Source organism: Dysidea avara, chromosome 1 (assembly GCF_963678975.1).
Source record: "Dysidea avara chromosome 1, odDysAvar1.4, whole genome shotgun sequence".
NCBI classification, from domain to species: Eukaryota; Metazoa; Porifera; class Demospongiae; order Dictyoceratida; family Dysideidae; genus Dysidea; species Dysidea avara.
The window spans coordinates 60,840,051-60,861,650 of record NC_089272.1 but is presented as its reverse complement, the minus strand read 5'-3'; the positions used below and the strand labels follow the sequence as shown (position 1 = coordinate 60,861,650).

The following is a 21,600-nucleotide window of genomic DNA, read 5'->3' as shown; positions in this document are numbered from 1 at the left end:
CTGGCTACTAGACTGCTTGCTCCCAGAAACATTTGCTATCCTTTTGCGTTGGACCTTGGTGGTACCTTAGGGTATGGGCAATTTCTTGCTAAGTGACCAGTCAAACCACAGTTACAACAGGGCTTGGTAACTAGCCCTACAACACCTGACTTATCTTGGGAATTTAAGTAATTTTGTTGAATTTTGTCTGAATATACACTCGGGGATAAATAATTCCCTTAATTTAACCTCTTCAAACTTAGCCTTCAAGATAAGTTGCCCCAAAGACCCTTCTGTACCTACCAGTTTACTCTTCAGTTCCGGTCACAGGCCTGAGACAAACTGATTGGCTAAGACCATTTGCCCCATATTCTCAGCACCTGGTAGTACTCCAGATCCTCTGTATGCTTTCAGGTACAACTTATTCAATTTCTGGACATACTCATCAACACTCTCAGTTTCCTTTGAAGTGAGTATTGCTACTGAACCGGATGACACAAAAGTACTACTGGGAGGTTTATTATATTGAGGTACAGGCTGAACCACTGACTGTGTGCTCAGATAGTAAGGAGGTGGTAGGTTAAGATTGTATAGTAGCAACATCCGCTGAGTAAGTATTAACATTGGTGTATATACTTCTCTATCCTAGACAGTTTTCTAATAATAACTGGAGTAGGTGTAGTTTCTTGTAAAGTAATTACCTCAGCTGATTGGCCTGCTTCAGCTTAGATGTTTCTGTCTCCAGCTGTTGAATTTTGTGAGCCAGATGGGATTATTCCCACATTATTTGATCAACACATGAGTGTTCTTTTGTAACCGAGTCCAAGTTTTTTGGCAAGGGCAGCAGTGTAACGTTTCCACACTGGCTCTGTATATGTTCATGACTGTTATCTTTGCAGGTGCTTGCCGTGAGTTCGTCCCCCCCACTGGTTAGTAGGGACCAGTCTATTTTGCTTTTTTCCACCTATTATTCTTTCCAGCAATTCTTTTATTTTTCACCTATTATGCTCCATATTTTGCTCAAGAATTATAGCACTGATCCTTGTTAATTGAATATTTCCAAGTGCAAAGCTATAGTTTTGCCTTAAAGTGACTGTTCTATTAGAGTATCTCGATCAGTACTTACTTCTAACACGTAAAGCAAGAAGCTAGCTAATATTGCTTAACATTTGTGACTGTTTTATTAGGGTATCTCGATTGTCACTTGCTGTTCCTGTAACAATTAGCTATACATTGTCGATATTTTAACACGTCTGACTGTTCAATTAGAGTATCTCGATCTTTTGTGCAATTTTTATCTCCACTTCACAAAAATTGCACCAATTATGCCAGCATTTTGCTCATTGCTTTTACCCACCCATTATGCCAAAAAATTTGCTGGCAAAATCGACGGGTCCCTACTGGTTAGGCCGTCTTCTTTTGTTTTCAATTGTTATTTTAACAGGGAGGCAGCATCAGCCAATTGCAAAACTGTTCTTCAGCTAAGCCGTGCGCACAAAATACATATAAACATACACATATACAGTAATTACTTATGGGCAAACTAACATTATTTACTAAAATGTTCCTAAATAACTATTTCAAAATTGAGTGAATGTTGTTAAGTCATATAAGGCTGTTGGCAAAGCATTCCATAAAGTAGTTCCACGATAGTAGAAACTGCGTTTCCCATGATTAGTATTTATCTGTGGAACAAACAAATGATGTACATTTCTGCTTGCACATCCCATGATACTGATGGCATACCCAAACATATTGTGGAGATACACTGGAGCTTACACATGCAGTATTTTATAAATTTGTATAGTATATAGCTATAGTATGACACTTTCGTCATTTAGTTAGAGAATATCTTAAGATAGATACATGAAGAAATATACTTGGAATGAAATCTTTCAAGATGTTTAGTCTGGTTAGCATTAGTGGGTGCCACTGCCCACACAACATCACAATAGTCCAGAACTGGCAAGAGATATACAGTACTTGATATAGTAATTTCCTAACTGCAGAAGGAGGATTAGCTCAGTAAGGCGATTGATAAAATAAATCTTTCCTCTTACTCTTTTCAAAACATAATCAATATGATTTTTCCAAGTTAAATGTTGATATTATGTATAGTCCAAGATATTTAGTGGATTAAACTTGTTTCAAAACACTGCTATTATGATCGGATGGATCAAGTCTTACTACCAATTCTTTATCATGAACCAATCAGCATACACATCAACTTAGCAATACTCAACTGATTTACATTGCACTAGTTTGATCTCAACTTCTATATTGTTCACAACTACGGAGACCACAACTAATGAAAGATATCACCATGTTAGAACGCATACAATGTAGAGCTACTTATTATCTTAAATGACCATAATTCATCATATAAATCTAGACTGCAGCAACTGAATCTACTGTCACTTGTGTACAACGACTTTACAACTTAGCCAGGCGCTCAAATTGTAATTATTACTAGGATAATTATTATAGTTTTAAACACAAGGTTCAACAGGAATGTCGTAAAGCTTACAATGATATATTGAAGGGCTAGCCGATTCAAATGGTTCTGTGTTAAAAAAAGCTTTGGGCTTACATCAAGAATCAAAAGAAAGACCACCATGGTGTGGCACCATTGAAGGTTAATGATGTTGTAGTCAATCCTTGCTTAGTTAAAACACAAACACTCAATGAGTACTTTACATCAGTATTTACTCCAGCTACAATAGAGACTCCTCCAGAGTTACATGTGTGATCTACACCGGACATCAACCCTATCGTATTTGATACTAATGGCGTTTCAGAGCTGCTGCAATCTTTGGATATCCATAAAGCTTGTGGACCTGATGGAATACCAGCCTGTCTACTGAAAGAAACTAGAGAAATTATTTCTCCCTCCTTAGCCTTCATTTTTCAAGCCTCACTACAACAATGTTCACTACCTTTAGACTGGAAAAGGGCAAATATAGTACCACTCTTTAAAAAGGGTGATCGTTCTCTTCCTAGTAATTATAGGCTTGTTTCATTAACATGTATCTGTTCAAAATTTTTAGAACACATTGTGTATTCACATAATTATTTACTCCCATTTTATTAAATATAATCTTCTGTGTGATCAACAACATGGATTTAGACAAGGTCACTCATGTGAAACTCATCTCATTATACTATTGATAATCAATGACTTTGACGAAAGCTAAAATAACAACCGATGTCATACTACTAGGATTTTTCAAAAGCATTTGAAAAAGTGTCCCATCAACACCTGTTCCATAAACTTCACTATTATGGTATCTGAGGTAATTTACTTGACTGGATTAAAGACTTTGTACTGCAGAGATCTCAGTGCGTGGTGGTTGAGGACCAACAGAGTCACTTAACAGCAGTTGCCTCTGGTGTACCTCAAGGTACTGTCCTCGCTCCTCTGTTTCATAAATGATTTACCAGACAACATATCATCCAAAATCAAGCTATATGCTGACAATGTGTTACTTTATGTCACTATTCGCACAGAACAAGATTGCTTGCAGCTGCAAAAGGGTTTAGACTGACTGGGAAAATGGGTAGACGAATGGAAAATGGTGTTTAACCCACAAATATGTGAATTTGTTAGGATAACAAACAAGAAACATGCAATACTAGCTCAGTATAATATTCAATCAAAGAAGTCAACCATGCCAAAAAAATACTTAAGTGTAACAATAATCCAAATGGTTAGAACACATAAAACAAATAACTTTCAAGGCTAACGGAAACTAAAGGTATTCTTCGGCACAACCTCCACAATTGTACACCAACAATTGTACAAAGCAATGGTTAAGCCAATTATAGAGTATGCAGTTGTTGTCTGGGCACCTCATACTAAGAGGGATATTGATATGATTGAGAGAACACAATGACAAGCAGCTAGATTTGTGACCAACAACTTCTCCCGTTACGCTAGTGTCACACAAATGCTTACAGACCTAAATTGGCCTACACTTGCACGATGCAGAGATGAACTGAAAGCCATGATGTTTAAAATAATTAACCACCTTGATATCCCAGCAAACCCGTTTCTGACACCCATATCTACTGTACATAGTACCAGAGATTATAATATTATGAGATTTATGTAACCAATGACACGGATTGATTCTTATAAATACTCCTTTTTCCAATTCAGCAATCAAAATCTGAAATGATCTACCCCAAAATGTGATTGACTCTATTGACATTGATCAGTTCAAACAAAAACTAGCAATTAATTAGTATACTTGTATGTATGTTGTGATCTGTATACTATACTCTTTTAGAGGTCTGCACAGTAATACCAATAATAATAATAATAATTAACAGGCTGTAGGAAACCATATACTTGTAATTCCCTGACAGGTGGTCATCAGTCAATCTAGCTAATGAAAGCCATATAAATACCAAATATATTTATAAGAGGCCTACGTCGAATTTCTTTGCAAGGCATTTTGTTAATATGATTCATTATTGCAATGAATGATATTATCTATATGTCAGCTTACATAGGACTAAATGGCAGAGATCAAAAACTCCTTCTTTTCTCCTTGCAAACAAGAAGAGCACAAAGTATTCCAAGATATGCATGTGATCAAAGGAATCAAATTAAACTTGGTGTATGACTGTCTCATGATACACTGTAAGAGTGGGTTAACATTTTATTTTTAATTTGACAAAAATACCAGTTAATATCCCAATCCCAATGCTGGCAGGTGGTGTTGAGTAGTCCATAGTATGAAGAAATATTTTGTGACATAGAATACAAAGGTACAAAAATGCAGCTACTGTATAAGTTCAAAATGTGCAATACGCAACAGTTTACAGTAGAAATGCTACATCTACGTGTGTATACCTAACTACAAAATTGTGCAAATAACTAAGTTACTAATAGTTATATAAAAATACATACAATGTATTTGTAAAAACAAATACCTTAAAGAATAACAACCTCGATTCAATCTAGCATGCTTGAATACATGTCAATCAATAAGTGTGTGTGCATGCGTGTGTGTGTGCATGACTCTAAATCATTGCCTAATACGGAGTAAGTCGTTTATCACATAATCCATATCAGGTCTCCTCTGAACGTCTACGGCAAGGCAACTCCAAATTGGATTTCTCAGCATATTCTCAGTAGCTCCCCATCTCACCTGATGCAGGTGTGATTGTTTTGGTGGTGTAGCAGGCAACTCTCTAGAACACATTTCAAACATAAGAACACCATAGCTGAACACATCCATTGCAGTAGAGTGTTGACCTTGGTTGGCTTCAGGTGATGCATAGGTTGGGTTACCAGCATTGATGGTACTACTAGCTCGCACAAAATTGGTAGAGCCAAAATCAGACAGCTTGGGGTGCCACTGGTTGTTGGGTAAAGGATTGAGGAGCACATTAGCACTGCTGACATCACGATGAAGGATTGCAGGAGTGTTCCTGTGCAGGTAGTTCAGTCCATAAGCCACACCCAGTGAAATTGGAATAATTTGGTTGCTGTTGAGTTGACCTTGTTCTAAGATCTTTCTAAGACTGGTGTGCATCAACTCAGTGACAATAATGGGAAGTCCCTGATTAGTGGCACCAATAAATTGTAATATGTTAGGATGACGACATCTGGCAGCCATATTCATTTCCCGGCTAAACAGACCCAAATTGTAGGGTGATATTATCTCATTATGAAGACACTTGGCAGCCACTTTGCAACCACGGAACATAGCTTCTGTTACTGCACCCCACCCCCCTTTGCCCAAAGTTTTTTCAAGGATTGTTATTTCACGTCTTTGTATGACCCAGTCTGTTGACTCAGACTGCTGATTAAGTGACTGAGGCAAACTGCGGTTGCTTTGCTGTAGTTGGTGAATTTGCTGATCTTTTTCAAACAGTTGTCGGTGCATTTGTTGATTCAACTGGAAAATTTCTTGATCTTTTTGCTGTATCTGTTGATCTTTCTGTTGTATCTGTTGATCTTTCTGTTGCACATCTTGGGTCTTTTGGCGAATTTCCTGATTTCTTTGATGCAGCTCTTGGTCTTTTTGATGTATTTGCCGGTCTTTCTGACTTAATTGCTGATCTTTCTGTTGTAACTGCTCTTGAAAATGTTGACTGTTCCTTTCTGCTGCATTCTATACCACATTAAAACAGAAATAACCATAGATTAATCATTAAGAGGTATACACCAATGATAAAACTAACCGATAAGTTAACATGTATAAGATGTAGAAGGGAAAGTTTATTTGGAGGAGGAATCATAGAATGTAAAGTAACAAGTCAAGGGAATATTAAATTCAATTATGGGTCATATAAAACAAGGGAGGTCACCTACACCTTCAGATATAGTAAATCTGCAGGTGTAGGAGACCTCCCTTAATTTGTTTCATTACTATCAATTACTCAATAGTGAAATAGCAATTATGCATCATTTTCAGTTACATGTTCAGCCTGTTCCACAGCATTACAAATGAAGAACAGTATGAAAAACAACCCTGCAATCAATCCAGTCACTATGGAAAATACAGATGATTCTCCAATACGTACATAGGGAAGCCACAGATGCGCTACCACAAATTGACACCTTGCGCTATCAGCAAAAAGAAATGGGGAACAAAGGGAGGACAAAGGTAATTACGTCATTTGTAAATACTGCAGTATGTCAAAAAGCATCTGTCAGGCTGAAGCGACATCCAAGTTTTTATGGAAAATATGGATATGACTATAGTCAGCACAAGAAACCATGACATGTTACCTGCAAATCAACACCAACATGGAGTGGAGAGAGAAAAGGGTCACAAGGTGAGTTGACGATTCATGATTCTAGCTGTTGCTGTTGCCATGTGTATCATACAGTACGGCAGTACTGTATAGTAGGGATCTTGCAAAACTGGGCTTTTCCAGCCCAATATATCACCCTAAACTAACCTCAATTTCCCTTCACGACAATTTGGCAGTATTAGTTAAGCACAGCCAAGCCCAAAATGTCTTCAGACCAACCCCAAACCCTTCCAAAAAGTTTCTATGGAATTTACAAAATTTTCTATTTAACAGAATTTTATTCTGATTAACTGATGCCTTCAGCCAAGCATAACTTGACAATGGACATAGCTATGGGCTTGATTTCCTCACTGTTCGAGGTCACTTCATCCCGAGATGTGCCTTTTCACCAACTGCAATATGTACAATGCACACATCATGGACTTCCCAGTTCTTTTTGCTGATAACACAAGGTGTTCACTTATTCATGATAGTGCATTAGTGCTAATAATTTATTTAGTACGTGTTGCTGGATTTTCTGTACCTCCCGGTACATTTGTTTCTCATGTGTTTGAGTTCAACTGATTGTTCCAGATGATGGGTGGAGGATAAGAACTCACTCTTAGTAAAATAGAACTGGCACGTGCTGATTAGTTGGCATGGTTTAATCGCTTGTGTTTCTTAACGTACTGCTTTGCTGTGTAAGTTCTTTGTACTTAGGTATTTCATTCTATGAACACTGATGTACTGGCCTGTATGCCCAGCTTGTTACAATTGAGATTGGTTGCTCAGGGCATACACCTGTGACACTGACCAACCTATCTCATGCATGCAAGTTACCATTAATCCATTGTTTGATCAAGCTGCCAGAATTGCAATATCCTGCTCATACTGACAGAATTTTCAGTGCTTGCTTCTCAGATCTGTGGGGTCTGTCAGATCTATGTGTTTTTTTTCTTTTGTGTGTGTGTGTGTGTGTGTGTGTGTGTGTGTGTGTGTGTGTGTGTGTGTGTGTGTGTGTGTGTGTGTGTGTGTGTTTAAAAAACTGATCATGAAAAACATCATATGTGGCAAAACTTCCATTCAGCATCAATTACAGCATTAAAGAAAGAAAACACTTACAGGTGCCTGGATATTGAAAAAATTTTTTAAATGCAGTAACTTGAAATATCTGCATGCCTGCCAGTTGCAAGGCTAGAGACCAAACAAAGCAGTGCGTAGCCACCATATTAACAAACTCACTGGTGGGATGTGCCTTTTGTAGTTCCTATGAATGTCTGCCTTCTGCGCTTTGACATTCCTTTTATCTTCAATTATATGCTCGTCTTCTGGAAACCACACAAGAGAATAATTTTTTGTATCAACACTTTCCTTGAAGGAACGTATTTAGATGCCACAAAACTATTTGAGGAGTTTAACTTTTTGGGTAGCAGCTAAGCTGTGCTTTTAAAACAATTGCCATGCTACCTTAAATGATCAGAGCATGCCATGACAATGATCTAGCTCAATGGAAAACAAGGAATTGTGCCATGCCCACTAGTTTGATCTACTCCATAACTGAGTGGCGAGATCAAGATACTCTAATACAGCAGTCATAGCCACACATGTATTTCATAGCTATGCTCTAACGAAGAAAGTTGACAATAAAAAATTAAAGGGTTCCAGTGATGAAAGATAATGAAACAAGAGATGATGGTAGCTATGAGTAGTGCTGAGTAATATGACAATATTTTTAGTCAAACTTTTTGATACTGTCCAAATTTTTTAACTACTGCAAATACCATGAATTCTAAAACACAAGTCTTTTAGTAGCTACCTTGTGTGTGAAGTACCTTGTGTGAAGAAGTCTACTTGCAGCACATAATGGATATGTACTGCAGTAAACATACAATTGGCTTTCAACACAATTCTGTCATTGACTGAAAATTTTTAAGGTTATTTCTGTGTCTAAATCTATTACTGTAGGTCTAAAATAGCATCAAGCTAAGGTATGCCAATAATTTAGTCAATCAAGTTGACAATACCATACCATCTATGAAATGTCACAATCGCTCAGCACTGGGAAATTTCTTAGCTACATGGCATTATAACAAAGTGGGAAAATCCCTACTGTAGCATTACTCCTACAATGCTGAGTAGGGAGTTTCCCACATTGCTACAATGCCAAGTAGCTAGGGATTTTCCCTCATAGTTATTGTATCATCATCTCTTGCTTCACTACTTTTATTGCTGGAACCCTACTTCATTTTTAAATTAATAATTTTATTGCACTAGTATATACATATACAAGTATAAGGAAAAATTAGGAATTTTAAACTAGAGTAGGGTACATACCTGGAAGATACGCATCAAATCGAGTTATATAATTTTTGCCTTGAAATCTGGGGGCTTTTACAAAACAAACTACCTGTACATTACCTTAATGTTCATACAAAGCACAATCTAAATATTTGATAAGCCCCATTGTTTGATAGATTTTGTATTACGACTATTAAAGCTCACGTGAAATTTCAAGCTAAAATATGCAATTAACATAATACCTTCTGACCTCTTCTGGGTAGAGACAAACAGCCATGATAGCAGTGGATCAGTGATTAAGGATCCTGATTAAAACCCCGGTAATGTATTTCTGTGCACTTTTTACCCTGTGGTGACTGCTCTATATAGTATCTCAACCCCACAATTTTATCAGTCTATATATATTTCTCTAACCTACATTAATAAAACTTTAAAGCAAAGCAAATGTGGCTGGAACTTTTCATAATTATAATGCTAAGCTTTAAATTGCATAACCCATAAACAACCACAGTAATTTACAGATATAAACAGTTGCTTCATTTGGCCTCTAGCCTTGTGACTGTGATCTGGCAGGCAGGCAAGCAGTTTGGCAGACCAAAGTCCTGGTTTTGGTGTTTAAATAATTTAATATATCCGGCTGTCTGTGTTTCCTTCTTTTTAACACCAGAGATGCACTAAGACTATTCCATAAAAGCAATTTTCATTGCATATGTGACTGGATCTGGGAAAACTGGTCTTAACGCCTATGTCAGCAGATTTGATTTTCACCAAGAACACAAAACTACGTGAATAAACTATCAAATTTCACAATCAAAATCAGGTGGGCTTGAGCAGTCTGCTTTTTTCAAGCCCGGTGGCAATCCGTATGTGCGGTGTGGGGCCTTAATGGAGCCTTGGGATGGCTATATGTGGCTGTATACGTAGCTCTGTTGGTGTTGTATGAAGACCTGTGTTGTAAATTTCCTTTCATTTAAGTCAGTTTTGAGACCATAACTTAGCTTAATTCAACCCCATGTCTCCCTCTTCAAATTTTTAAACAGGCTCTGGGCCTTTGCCACCCACCCCATTTGGAACTCGCCTGATACAGTCAACCTTGGTTAAAACTAACCTTGGTTAAAACTAGCTAAATGGCAGGAAACTTAGCTGTTGGCTACTTGTAGTTTGATGCTCTGGAAGGTAAGGATTTGGTATAAGGAAATTTGGTACACATAGCTTTAACCATTGGTGAGCTACAACACACTAAATACTTAAAACCGTCATTTCTCAATACTTTTAAATACGCAATAAGACCGGTTTTCCCAGACTGGGTCACATATGATGTTTTTATGATAGTTTATTTTGGGCAGAATTCATTACTAGGGGGGACCTACTTTGGGGGTAAGTAGAATTCTAGGAAAACGGGAACGGAAAGCGGAAACAACCAGCGGAAAATGTCTGATAAAGGTCATCATGCCATTATAAAGGTTGGATTTTACGACACAATGCTTCTTTGCAGCATTGTTGGATTCTTCCACTAAAACGATTGAAACACTCTAATAGAACAGTCACCTGTAGTAAATACTCTAATAGAGCAGTCAAAAAATGTTTTGCTACCTATCCCACCAGAGGATATAGCTATCATAGATTAGGTATATAGACTAGCTAAGTCATCGACATTGAAAGTTAGCTACCCCCTTGAAACCATAAAATTTAAACCATTATAGCATGATGGGTATGTAGTAGCTGAAGGATGTGTGGGTGCATAGCTCCAATGAGGAAACTAAAGACTATATGAGCAGTCATTGGGACTCCTCTTGGAGCCACTTCAGCTTGACAAGCATACCAGTGCTGCATGCATGCTCCCAACAGTACTTTGTGAATCTCAGTTTTCATATCAGTATAAATATTTATATTAAACATATTATTATATTATATGGTTTCAAAGGATTAGCTAGCTTTCAATGTTGATGACTTAGCTAGTCTATATGCCTAATGTTTGAAGCCCATCAATGTGGGTCACTGGTGGGATAGCTATATAGCAAAATATATTTGACTACTCTATTAGAGTTTTTAATGCAGGTGACTGCTCTATTAGAGTGTTTCGATTGCTTTAGATAAAAGGTCTAAATAATGTTGCAAAGAAACATTGCGTAGTAAAATTTGACCTGTCCAACCTGTATAATTGCTTGATGACCTTTATCAGGTGTTTTCTGTGAGTTGTTTCTGTTCCCGCTTTCCGTTTCCATCCTGTTCTCCTCGAATTCTACTTACCCCTACTTTGGTAGCTACACCATGTAGCTATAGTGAATTACGTATGTGCTTACCTCAACATCTGGATGTCGTCTCACATAATCTTCTTTTATTTCCTTTATTCTAGTAGATATGTTTTCCATGGTTGGCCTCATATTGCGATTATCATGCAGACACTCCTCCACTAGTATTCTTAAAACAACAACATCTCCTCTTATCTTATTCAAGTACTTCTTACGACGTTCAACTTCACTCACCATCACCCAGCTATTGGTTTTGGGATCTATTACCTGTTGATCAGTTGGACTAGGCCATTCACCAGCAATTGTAAAAAGAGCTACGCCACCATAGCTAAAGACATCCAATGGTAGGCCATATGGTAGTCGTTGAGAAAATGCTTCAGGTGCCATGAAGTCTGGTGTGCCTGGTACTGTGGTCATATCATCTCTGTCATGGCTGTATGGTGATGCCACTCTCATTGCTGCAAAGTCAGAAATTTTAGCCACCAGTGAAGTAGTGTTCACAAAAACATTATTTGGCGTCAGGTCACGATGTATAAAAGGAGGGTCATGACAATGCAGGTACCACACACCCAGTGATACATCATGGAGAATAGATAGCACTTTATGTAGGGGGAAGGATGGGCTTCTTTCTACCAATGCCCTTAGAGTGTAATCCATCTTTTCCATCACCAATGCTGGTAAAGGGCTGTAAGCAGTACGCCAGTAGACACCAATAAACTGAACGATGTTTGGATGGCGAAATTGACTGTGATGACAGCACTCTGTCAAAAAATCGACTTTTACTGTAGCATTATCGGTGTATTCTATCAATAAACTATGAATCTCTTTCGCAGCATACGAAATTCCACAATACAGTACTTTATATACTTTTCCATAAGCACCGCTTCCTAACTCTTTACCAGTGGGTGTGACACCCTCAAGCGAACATTTTCGCAGTGATTCTTCCATATTACTTATTCGGTCCATGCTACTCCGTCTCCCAGATCTGCTTTGGATGACTCTTATATTTTCGGGTATTCGACCAGAGATAATAGAGGGCGTTTACGCCAGAGATAATAGAGGGCGTAAACGGGATTGGAAACGGCTCACGTGCACCCAATAGTCTAATACTTTCTACCACTTTCTATCCGTGTAATGCGAAGTTTTCGCGGTTAGTTTCCCTCCTTTTGGAAAGAGAACTTTGTTGCTACGCTGGTGTAACAGGTTTCGTCTTGTGTCGTATCTCGTGTCGCTCTATTGCTACCGCAGGAACTGTATAGCTGGTATGTTAGATACTTATGTCACAAAACCGCACAGTGTGTGGTTAGTTACGTCGAAAATGTTAACGTAATGTTTATGGCTTCGAGACAAACGTTTTGTGGGGGTAGAGTCGCTCTACTACACACTCTACATAGACGGTAATTAACGCGTTTAACTACTCTCTGAGTGTTATTTTGCATGCTGCATAAAATGCTGCTGTAAATATAGAGGTTTACAAGTTATTCAGTAAGACATCTTAAAATTTGGGTTGTCTCACCACCTGATTTTGTGGGGGGGGGGGGGATTCTCTTATTCTAAACTTCGTAGAGACCAATACTTGAATGTGTTGGGCTGCTTAAATGCTCTACTTTTGCATAGCGTTTGTACACTACATCACGTGTTAGGCTAGGTATAGTATGTAAAGCATAAACAATGTGGATTTTTATTGTCACCACTGCATGGCATATAGCTATCATTCAGGCTAACTTGTTGAATGACTCTTTTGCAGAAGAATGGGTGGCAGAAGGTTTCGACTTAGTGCACACCGTAAGAATGAAGAAAGGAAGAAGGCTATGAAGAAGAAGAGAGAATGTAATAGCCAGCCTTCAGAAGTGGTGATTCATGAAGCACCAGTACCACTTCCCCTTGACATATATGCTACCAGACCAGTTGCGTCTAGTGATGTTTTGCATTCTCGAATAACTACACTGATGAGTTCTCCTTTCTTCACATACTTACAACCATCTTGGAAGATAGCCACTGCAGATCCACTGACTCTTTGTAAGTTGGAGGTTCAACAGTTGTCTACAAGTGAAGCATTGTGTGGCCGTGTAATGATGAGCTTAAGTATCAATTCAGAACTGAAGTGGACAGTGCACTACCTGCATCATCAACTCACAGCAGCAAATTGTCCCTTACTTAGCTCTTTACCAGATACCATTAGCAATGTAGCAAAAGTAATGGAAATAATTAAAACTCTGGATGCTGCTAAGTATTGTGTAGGCAACCCTGATCAAGATTTTGTTGAGTGTTGGCAGTATCGGCTATCAACACTACATGGAATTGCCAGTAAGTGACTCAATCCAGTATAACTCTAGAAATTAGGTGACTGTATGGTTGTCAGTTTCTACATACCTTGTAATCAAAGGAGCAACATAATAATAATTATTATTATATATAACTTTTAAAGAGGTATACATGACCTCTCTATTAGAGTATATTAGCATGAAAATTAAAAGTTTGTTGATATTTTGGTATCCTGCATCAAAGCTGAGCATCAAGCTCAGTGCCACAGAATTAAATAATCTAAATTGCATTACTGACTACATGTACACCATCACTTACTTTTTCATTAAGATCCAGGTTCTGGGCATTTGGAAGATACAATAGAGCCTTCTGTTCATCACAATGATTGCCACTACTTGCTTACAAGCACCAACCGGTATGACCGTTGTACTTAATGTAGTACACTTCGTAAGAATCTAAGAACACAAGTGCATCGCTTCAAAAACATTGACCTTGAAGCAAGTACCAGTAGCCATACTAACTACAGGTAACAAGTACATAGCAGTATTTCAATTCAGCATCTACTCACAATTGAACAGGCATCAGACCCTACCTACTCTTGTAAGTCAACTTGGTGAAGTGGAGAAACAATATCATGCAGCCAAAGTCAGAATTAAACAACTTAAAGAACAGATAGCTGCAAGTGTGGAGGTTGATGGCATTACCCTTGATGAAGAAACCCATGAAGGTTTCAAGGTATGTTTAAATGTATATGTATATCACAAATAAATACATATTGTGTTCACAGACTATTGCAAGTGAAGGACTAAAATTCCTTGAGAATGAGCCTGAGGACTCCTTTAAGCATATATTTTGGAAGCAACAACTTGAAGCAGCCAGCAAAACGGATGCTCGTACCATGCGTTGGCATCCCTTGATAATACGCTGGTGTCTTTACATTAGGCACAGGTAAATCTACAAGTTATCTTTGCTACAAGAGTACTTGTTCTAATAGGTCTGGGGGTGCATATGAATCAATGAGGAACACAGGATGTATACATCTTCCATCCCAACGAACACTCAGGGATTACACTTACTATGTAAAACCAGCAATGGATTTTCCAGTGATGTAGACAGAATGCTGATGAAAGCTGCCAACATAGAATCTTGTCCAACAAGAGATAAGCATGTCTTACTCCTGTTGGATGAGATGCACATCAAGGAAGACTTGGTCTTTGACAAACACTCAGGAGAACTGATTGGCTTTGTAGATTTGGGGGATATCAATACACATTTGCTACAATATGAAGGGAGACTGAAGGCAGATAGTCCACCTAAGCCCCAACTTGCCAAGTCAATGCTGGTAATCATGGTACGAGGATTGTTTACCAAGCTGCAGTTTCCATATGCACAATTTCCTTGTGCAAACTTGTCTGGAGACCAACTTTATGATCCTTTTTGGGAAGCAGTGAGGAGGGTAGAAACTTGTGGGTTTAAGGTGATATTTAAAGTATTGTTGATTAGCATGTAATGCATTATGCATGTAGGTTCTTGCTGCAACACTGGATGGCAACTCCATCAACCAAAAGTTTATGAAAATGCATAATCCATTCCAAGAGATTGTGCACAAGACAAAAAATCCGTTTACTGAAGAAGACCGTTACATTTACTTTTTTTCCGATCCTCCTCATTTGATGAAAACCATTCGGAACTGCTGGGAGTCAAAATCTCGCCACCTTTGGGTAAGTATTACTCTGCAAGGCCATTTACAAGTTGACTAATCTTCCTGTAGAATAATGGGAAAAGCATTTTATGGTCACACCTAACAACGCTATATAGCAGAGATACTGATCCAGGTATGGGAGTCAGACTGATTCCCAAAATCAAGATGGAACATATCAAGCTTACATCTTTCTCTAAGATGCGTGTTGACTTGGCTGCACAAGTACAAAATTGTACAGCCAATGTTTTATTCTTCTAGTCAATGTTATATTTAGGTATTGAGCCAAAGTGTTGCCAGTGGTATGAAATTAAGTATTGGAGAAGAGGCAGATGAAACAGCTAGATTTGTGGAGATGTGCGATAAGTGGTTTGATGCAATGAATGTACACAACTACTATGAAGGTATACACACTCGCAAAGATTTTCAAAAGCCTTATGAATCAGCAAAGGATGACCGATTAGTGGTATGTTAATTGAAATGTGAACATAACATAATAAGCTATTGTTTCTATGACATACATGCAGTTCATGGATGAATTCCAACAGTACCTCACAGACTGGGAAGAAGCAGTTGACCAACGATCTGGCTACTGTAAAGAAGAGAAAGCATTTATGCTACTAAGCAGAGAAACACGTCTTGGACTTAGAATGGATTGTAAGGGTACATAAGTTATATTAAAATAAATTATTTTGTTAATAGGTATGTCATTCAAAGAGCTGGTTCAATACATTTTCACTATTCCTGGGGTAAAATCTTTCTTAAGTCAGCGGCTGTGTCAGGATCCTTTAGAACGATTTTTTGGACTACAGAGACAATGTGGTGGTATACATGATAATCCAAATGCTAAAGAATTTTGCAACAACACTCAAGCACTGAGAGTTGTGAACTCAGTAGCCAGGGCTCCAATGGGAGGAAACTGTTGCAAAGGAAAACAAGACACTTCACTAAGTAATGAAGATATTAATGAGCCACTACCAAAGCGAGCACGCATATCAAAGAAATGTTGACTAGATTTATATCTTTATTTCATTAGCTACATGAAATGTGCATATGTATAGCAGTATTGGTAGCAGATTAGTAGTGTGTGGGTTTGTGTGCGTGTGTGCATGTGTACATGTGCGTGAAGTGAGTATTGTACATGCTGCTTTTTATTCACTTTTAGTTGCCAATAGTTGTTTTCGTAATCCTTTAGACTTCCCAGTTGTTGTCTGGGTATCCTGCTTATACTTCTCTATCCAATTATTAGCATATGAAAATCCACGTATTGTGACCCATTCATTTACAATCATCTCAAGTAGGACATTGCCAATCTCTTCTTCCCATTCTGTACAAACTATGCTCCAAAAGAACTGGACATTGTCATTGTTCAGCAGAATTTGTTTGCTCTCTGCCCCTAGTAGTGGAATATGTTATGAATTGATCTGCTTTCGTAATTGTGTTTCTAAGGCCACAAACAACTGGTATGTATCATTGTTGACTCTTTTCAGTCCACCTCTGTCTATCAAACTGATCCAATCTGTTGAGTCATCAAAATCATCATTTCTTTCATTGAGCAGATTTCTCAAAAGAGAAATTAATACCTCTTTATGCTGATGGCTTGACCGATATAGCTTCTTCTTTAATGACCTTGGCACGTACCCTGCAGCATAGCGAAGTCCATTCCTTTCTTCTTATGTAAGTGCAGCCTCTTCAGTTTCGATGGTAATATTAGTGGAAATTGGGTATTTTAGTTTAGCTAGTTCCTTCAGCACATGATCTCCAATGTACTGGTAAAAAATTGGTGACCCTTCAGTGCCCACTGTTTTACAAAAGTTCTTCCATAAGCTCAGATAGTTAGCTGATGTACGCAGTGTGTGGTATGCGCTCCACATTTTCTTCCTCTGTTTCTTTGGAATTTTTCCCTTGTATGTGAAGCATGATTCGATGGATTTCATTAGGTTTTCTTCAAATCTTTTCGTTTCCGCATTGTTCTCAGGCTGTTCAATCCATTTCTTCATTTCTTTTGCTATATTAATTACATTTCTTGCTGTATGTGATGGCACTGTAAAAGATTCTTCTTTCAAAATTGACTCAATTCCACTTTTCACAAATCCGGATCCATTAGCTGTAGATAGAGAGTAAAAAACAATAATATATGGCATGGATATAATTCTCAGCCGATGGCAGGAGAATGGACTACTTGAACATTAACTTTTGGTATAAAGTTATCAGCTATGGAAATATGGTTCAATTTGTAACCAAAATGTAGGCGAAGCTGGCAATTAGTACTATAGTTTGTCACTGCTAATGCGCACGCTGTAAGCCACACCCTTTACAACGTCAAATAATTAGTTAGCAGACAACAATTTTATTATTATTATTATTAGCGCTTTACAGTGACCAGCACTGAAGGTCAGACAGCAACATGTGCTGCAGCCTTAGAATTACCTAACCTACAAGGACTTAGACCTAGTGACTTAACTTACTGACTGAATAAGAACCGAGTTAAGTACCTGCACCTGCCATACACTTTCTTTAGCTGTTAAACCGATAACTAGAAGAACCAAAACTTCGCTGAATTTAGTCACTACGCACTGATAACACGGATAGAAAGCGGTTGCTAGGTAAATACGAGCGCGTTTCCAATCCCGTTTACGCCCTCTATTATCTATGATTCGACCGGGGGTGTGTGTGACCATAGATTATATGGGTAGGTCAATCACGTGACTTGTTGCGCGAAACATTAAGATTACCAAGAAGATGACCTGGCCATCTGCGTTACCTCCCAAGGAATGAACAATAGTGCTGTACACCTACAAAATTTTTGTCACCAGTTAATTGCCTACCAATAATTGGCAATAACCAGTTAATTGGTTTGTTTGTATATTGGCAGACATAATGTGAGTCAACAAGCATGCTGGAAGGTTTAGGGTGGTACCAAAGTGACCATCAACATCCTGTCTAGCAATAACAGTTATTACAATCACATATTTACACATTCTTTGAGGTTATGTTATGATGTTGACACTTGTCCACAGGGGTAATTTATGGAGTAATTTATGGTTTACCATGTGGGTAGGCAATAACCGGTTTAAAGGTTTCTTCACTGGTTATTGGATAACTGGTTAATTGGACACCTGTGTACAGCACTAATGAACAATGAAGCCAATACGTGTAAGTGTGGCATGTTATATACTAACTATGTACCTAGTCTTGTATGCGTCAAGTCTGGGCCTACCCTTGTAGTCAGGATCCCTCAGTTTGACTTTCGGTTAGATCATAGATTATAGTCTATGGTTAGATGCACTTTTAGCTGTTTTCTTTGTACAAGATATTCTTACATACACGTGTTAATAGTGTGTTTACTCGTGGCTAGACATTGGGTCTAATTTCAAAACTATACACTGTGGCCCATTCCTTGGACACTGCAGATATTGCTGAGTGAATTTTGAGTAGGTAACATAGAAATAAAAGGAAGGAAGCCTACTCTTACAGCTATATATATATATATATATATTGCATGAGTGTCAATAACATATGAGTGAAATGGTCTTCTGTAGCATGGAAATCATGCTCTACAATTCCACTACTCCACATGACGGATTTGCAAAATGTTTGGACTCCAAATATTGGTACATGTGGTGACTGCAAATCACACCACTCCAAGCTAGTTAACATGAACACTCACAATGCGGTTTTCTTATTAGGCGCATGCATTTAAAAACATACATTAATAATAAAAAGTAATTTGGCTAGTTCTGTTAAGTGTTTATTATAAGCATATGCCAAACTCTACAGTATCACCGGTTTAGCTATTTATTGTGCACAGGATACGTGCAATGGCTATAGCCTTCCCATAAGCTCATTGTGCATGCAGTATACATTAATTTCGCAAATAGAATTGCACATATCAAAACATTTGTCAACTTTTACCGTACACTAAAAAATCCGTAACATACAATAGATGCATAAATGACACCGTCTATTAAACATGGCGCCATACCTTCCACATACTTCAATTTTCAGAGGTCTGGTATGGCTCATCAGAGTCCTTGATCAATGGCGAATCGAGTGATATATAGGAGTTTGTGAAGTGACTAAGAGAAAAGGCAGGATAAAGCCTTGTGTCGCCAAATTACGCATTCAGATATGTAATAAAAGAGCAGGAAAAACCTGTTTTCTTTCGTATGTTTTATAATGTAACCCAGTACAATAGTTGGTTAGGCACTTACTTCAGGCAGATTCTAAATCAGCACGTAGAATGATACCAATTTAGCAAATTTGGTTGAGGGTAACAGGTTACTTTTTGGCCCACCAGAGTAATTAAATTGTCCAATATAAATTGCATGGGGGCGTATATTATGTTGTAATCAATAGTAAATAAATGTTACCAATGGTAATGCTAGAGCATTACTTCGGGCAGAATTGTGTAGGGGCTTTAAATTTTTTGTATAATGTCCTGTAGAGATTATGGGTGCTAATGCTTGCATTTTTGTATTTAGTACAAAATGCATGTATTTTACAAAGGACAAAAAATGATGGATGTCGACAAGATTTTCAACCAACTGGTTTGACTAAGCTAAGACTACCAAAATGACATGGAGTTGATTTTTAGTTGTTATGATACATAAATGAGAGGTACTTATTCAACACCACAGAGATGTACAGCCACATACAGTCATCCCTAGACTGACCAGAGCTCCATTAAGGCCCCACACCGCACGTATGGATCGCCACTGGGCTTGGGTAAAGCAGCCAGCAAAACCAGACCACTCAAGTCTTGATTGTGAAATTAGATGGTTTATTCATGTAGCTTTGTGTCCTGGATGAAAAATCGAATCTGTTAACATGGGCGATAAAACCAGTTTTCTCAGGCTGGTCACAATTATGAACAGTGGCTTCTATCCTTGTGACTGTGATCAGGCAGGCAGGCAGGCAGGCAGGCAGGCAGGCAGGCAGGCAGGCAGGCAGGCAGGCAGGCAGGCAGGCAGGCAGGCAGGCAGGCAGGCAGGCAGGCAGGCAGGCAGGCAGGCAGGCAGGCAGGCAGGCAGGCAGGCAGGCAGGCAGGCAGGCAGGCAGGCAGGCAGGCAGGCAGGCAGGCAGGCAGGCAGGCAGGCAGGCAGGCAGGCAGGCAGGCAGGCAGGCAGGCAGGCAGGACCAAAATCCTGGTTTTTACGATTTAAAAATCAAAATCAAGCTGTTTGTGTTTCCTTGTTTTTAACATTGAGCACTAAGATTATTCCGTAAAAGTGATTTTTGTTGCATATGATGTTTCTATGATAGTTTATTTTAACATGTGCAACACTCATCATTTTAGGGAGAAACCCTACTAACTGTATTAATGTACTGGCTGTATAATTATGCGCCTACCTCAACATCTGGATGTCTTCTCACATAATCTTCTTTTATTTCCTTTATTCTAGTAGATACATTTTCCATGGTTGGCCTCATATTGGGATTATCATGCAGACACTCCTCCACTAGTATTTTTAACACAACAACATCTCCTCTTATCTTATCCAAGTACTTCTTACGACGTTCAACTTCACTCACAGCTACCAAGAGATTGTTTGGACTAGGCCATTCACCAGTAATTGTAAAAAGAGCTACACCACCATAGCTAAAGACATCCAATGGTAGGCCACATGATGGAGAAAATGCTTCAGGTGCCATGAATATGCCTGGTAATTTGGTCTTATCATCTCTGTCATGGATGTATGGTGATACCACTCTCATTACTGCAAAGTCAGAAATTTTAGCCACAAGTGAAGTAGTGTTCACAAAAACATTACTTGGTGTCAGGTCTCGATGCATAAAAGGAGGATCACGACAATGCAGGTACCACACACCCAGTGATACATCATGGAGAATAGATAGTACCTTATGAAGGGGTAATTGTAGGTTCTTTTCATTCACCAATGTCGTTAGACTGCAATCCATCTTTTCCATCACCAAATTTGGTAAAATCCGCATGTTAATAGCAGTAGGCCAGTAGATACCAATAAACTGAACGATGTTTGCATGGCGAAGCTCACTGTGATGACTGCACTCTGTCAAAAAGTAGGTCTTTATTTTACGAAACTCTTCTTCGCTGGTGCCCAGTATTAATACTTCATGAATCTCTTTTGCAGCATACAAAGATCCACAATAGTCTACTTCATATATTCTTGCATAAGCACCCACTCTCAACTCTTTACCAGTGGGTGTGACACCTTGAATCGAAAATTTTCGTAATGATTCTTCCATACTACTTATTCAGTTAAAGCTACTCTGACTGCAGGACTCTCAGATCTGTTTTGCATGTGACTCTTATATTTTCGGGTATCGCGGATTGCGTGACCGTTGTCACATCATTTTCTTACAGAGGCATTAGCC

General features: G+C 38.5%; 1 protein-coding gene across 2 annotated transcripts; it reads right to left on the bottom strand.

Moving 5' to 3' along the window:
• Positions 1–4,716: 4,716 nt before the first annotated feature.
• On the bottom strand, positions 4,717–21,539 carry LOC136239398 (probable serine/threonine-protein kinase DDB_G0267514). Of its 2 annotated transcripts, none has more exons than XM_066030136.1 (2): positions 20,596–21,539; positions 4,717–6,104 (listed from the first exon to the last, which is right to left on the bottom strand). In XM_066030136.1, the coding sequence occupies exons 1-2, from the start codon at positions 21,469–21,471 to the stop codon at positions 5,013–5,015; spliced, it is 1,968 nt and encodes a 655-aa protein (XP_065886208.1). In that variant the 5' UTR covers positions 21,472–21,539; the 3' UTR covers positions 4,717–5,012. The 2 variants fall into 2 exon arrangements, with proteins under 2 accessions (XP_065886208.1, XP_065886206.1); XM_066030134.1 differs by lacking the exon at positions 20,596–21,539 and adding an exon at positions 11,331–12,253.
• Between the last annotated feature and the right edge of the window lie 61 nt (positions 21,540–21,600).

Excerpts from the sequence above, each read along its gene's own strand:
- LOC136239398 (XM_066030134.1), bottom strand. The coding sequence starts at position 12,245 with ATGGACCGAATAAGTAATATGGAAGAATCACTGCGAAAATGTTCGCTT. Across the intron at positions 6,105-11,330 it reads GACGACATCCAGATGTTGAG|AATGCAGCAGAAAGGAACAG; the intron begins GTAAGCACATAC and ends AATGTGGTATAG.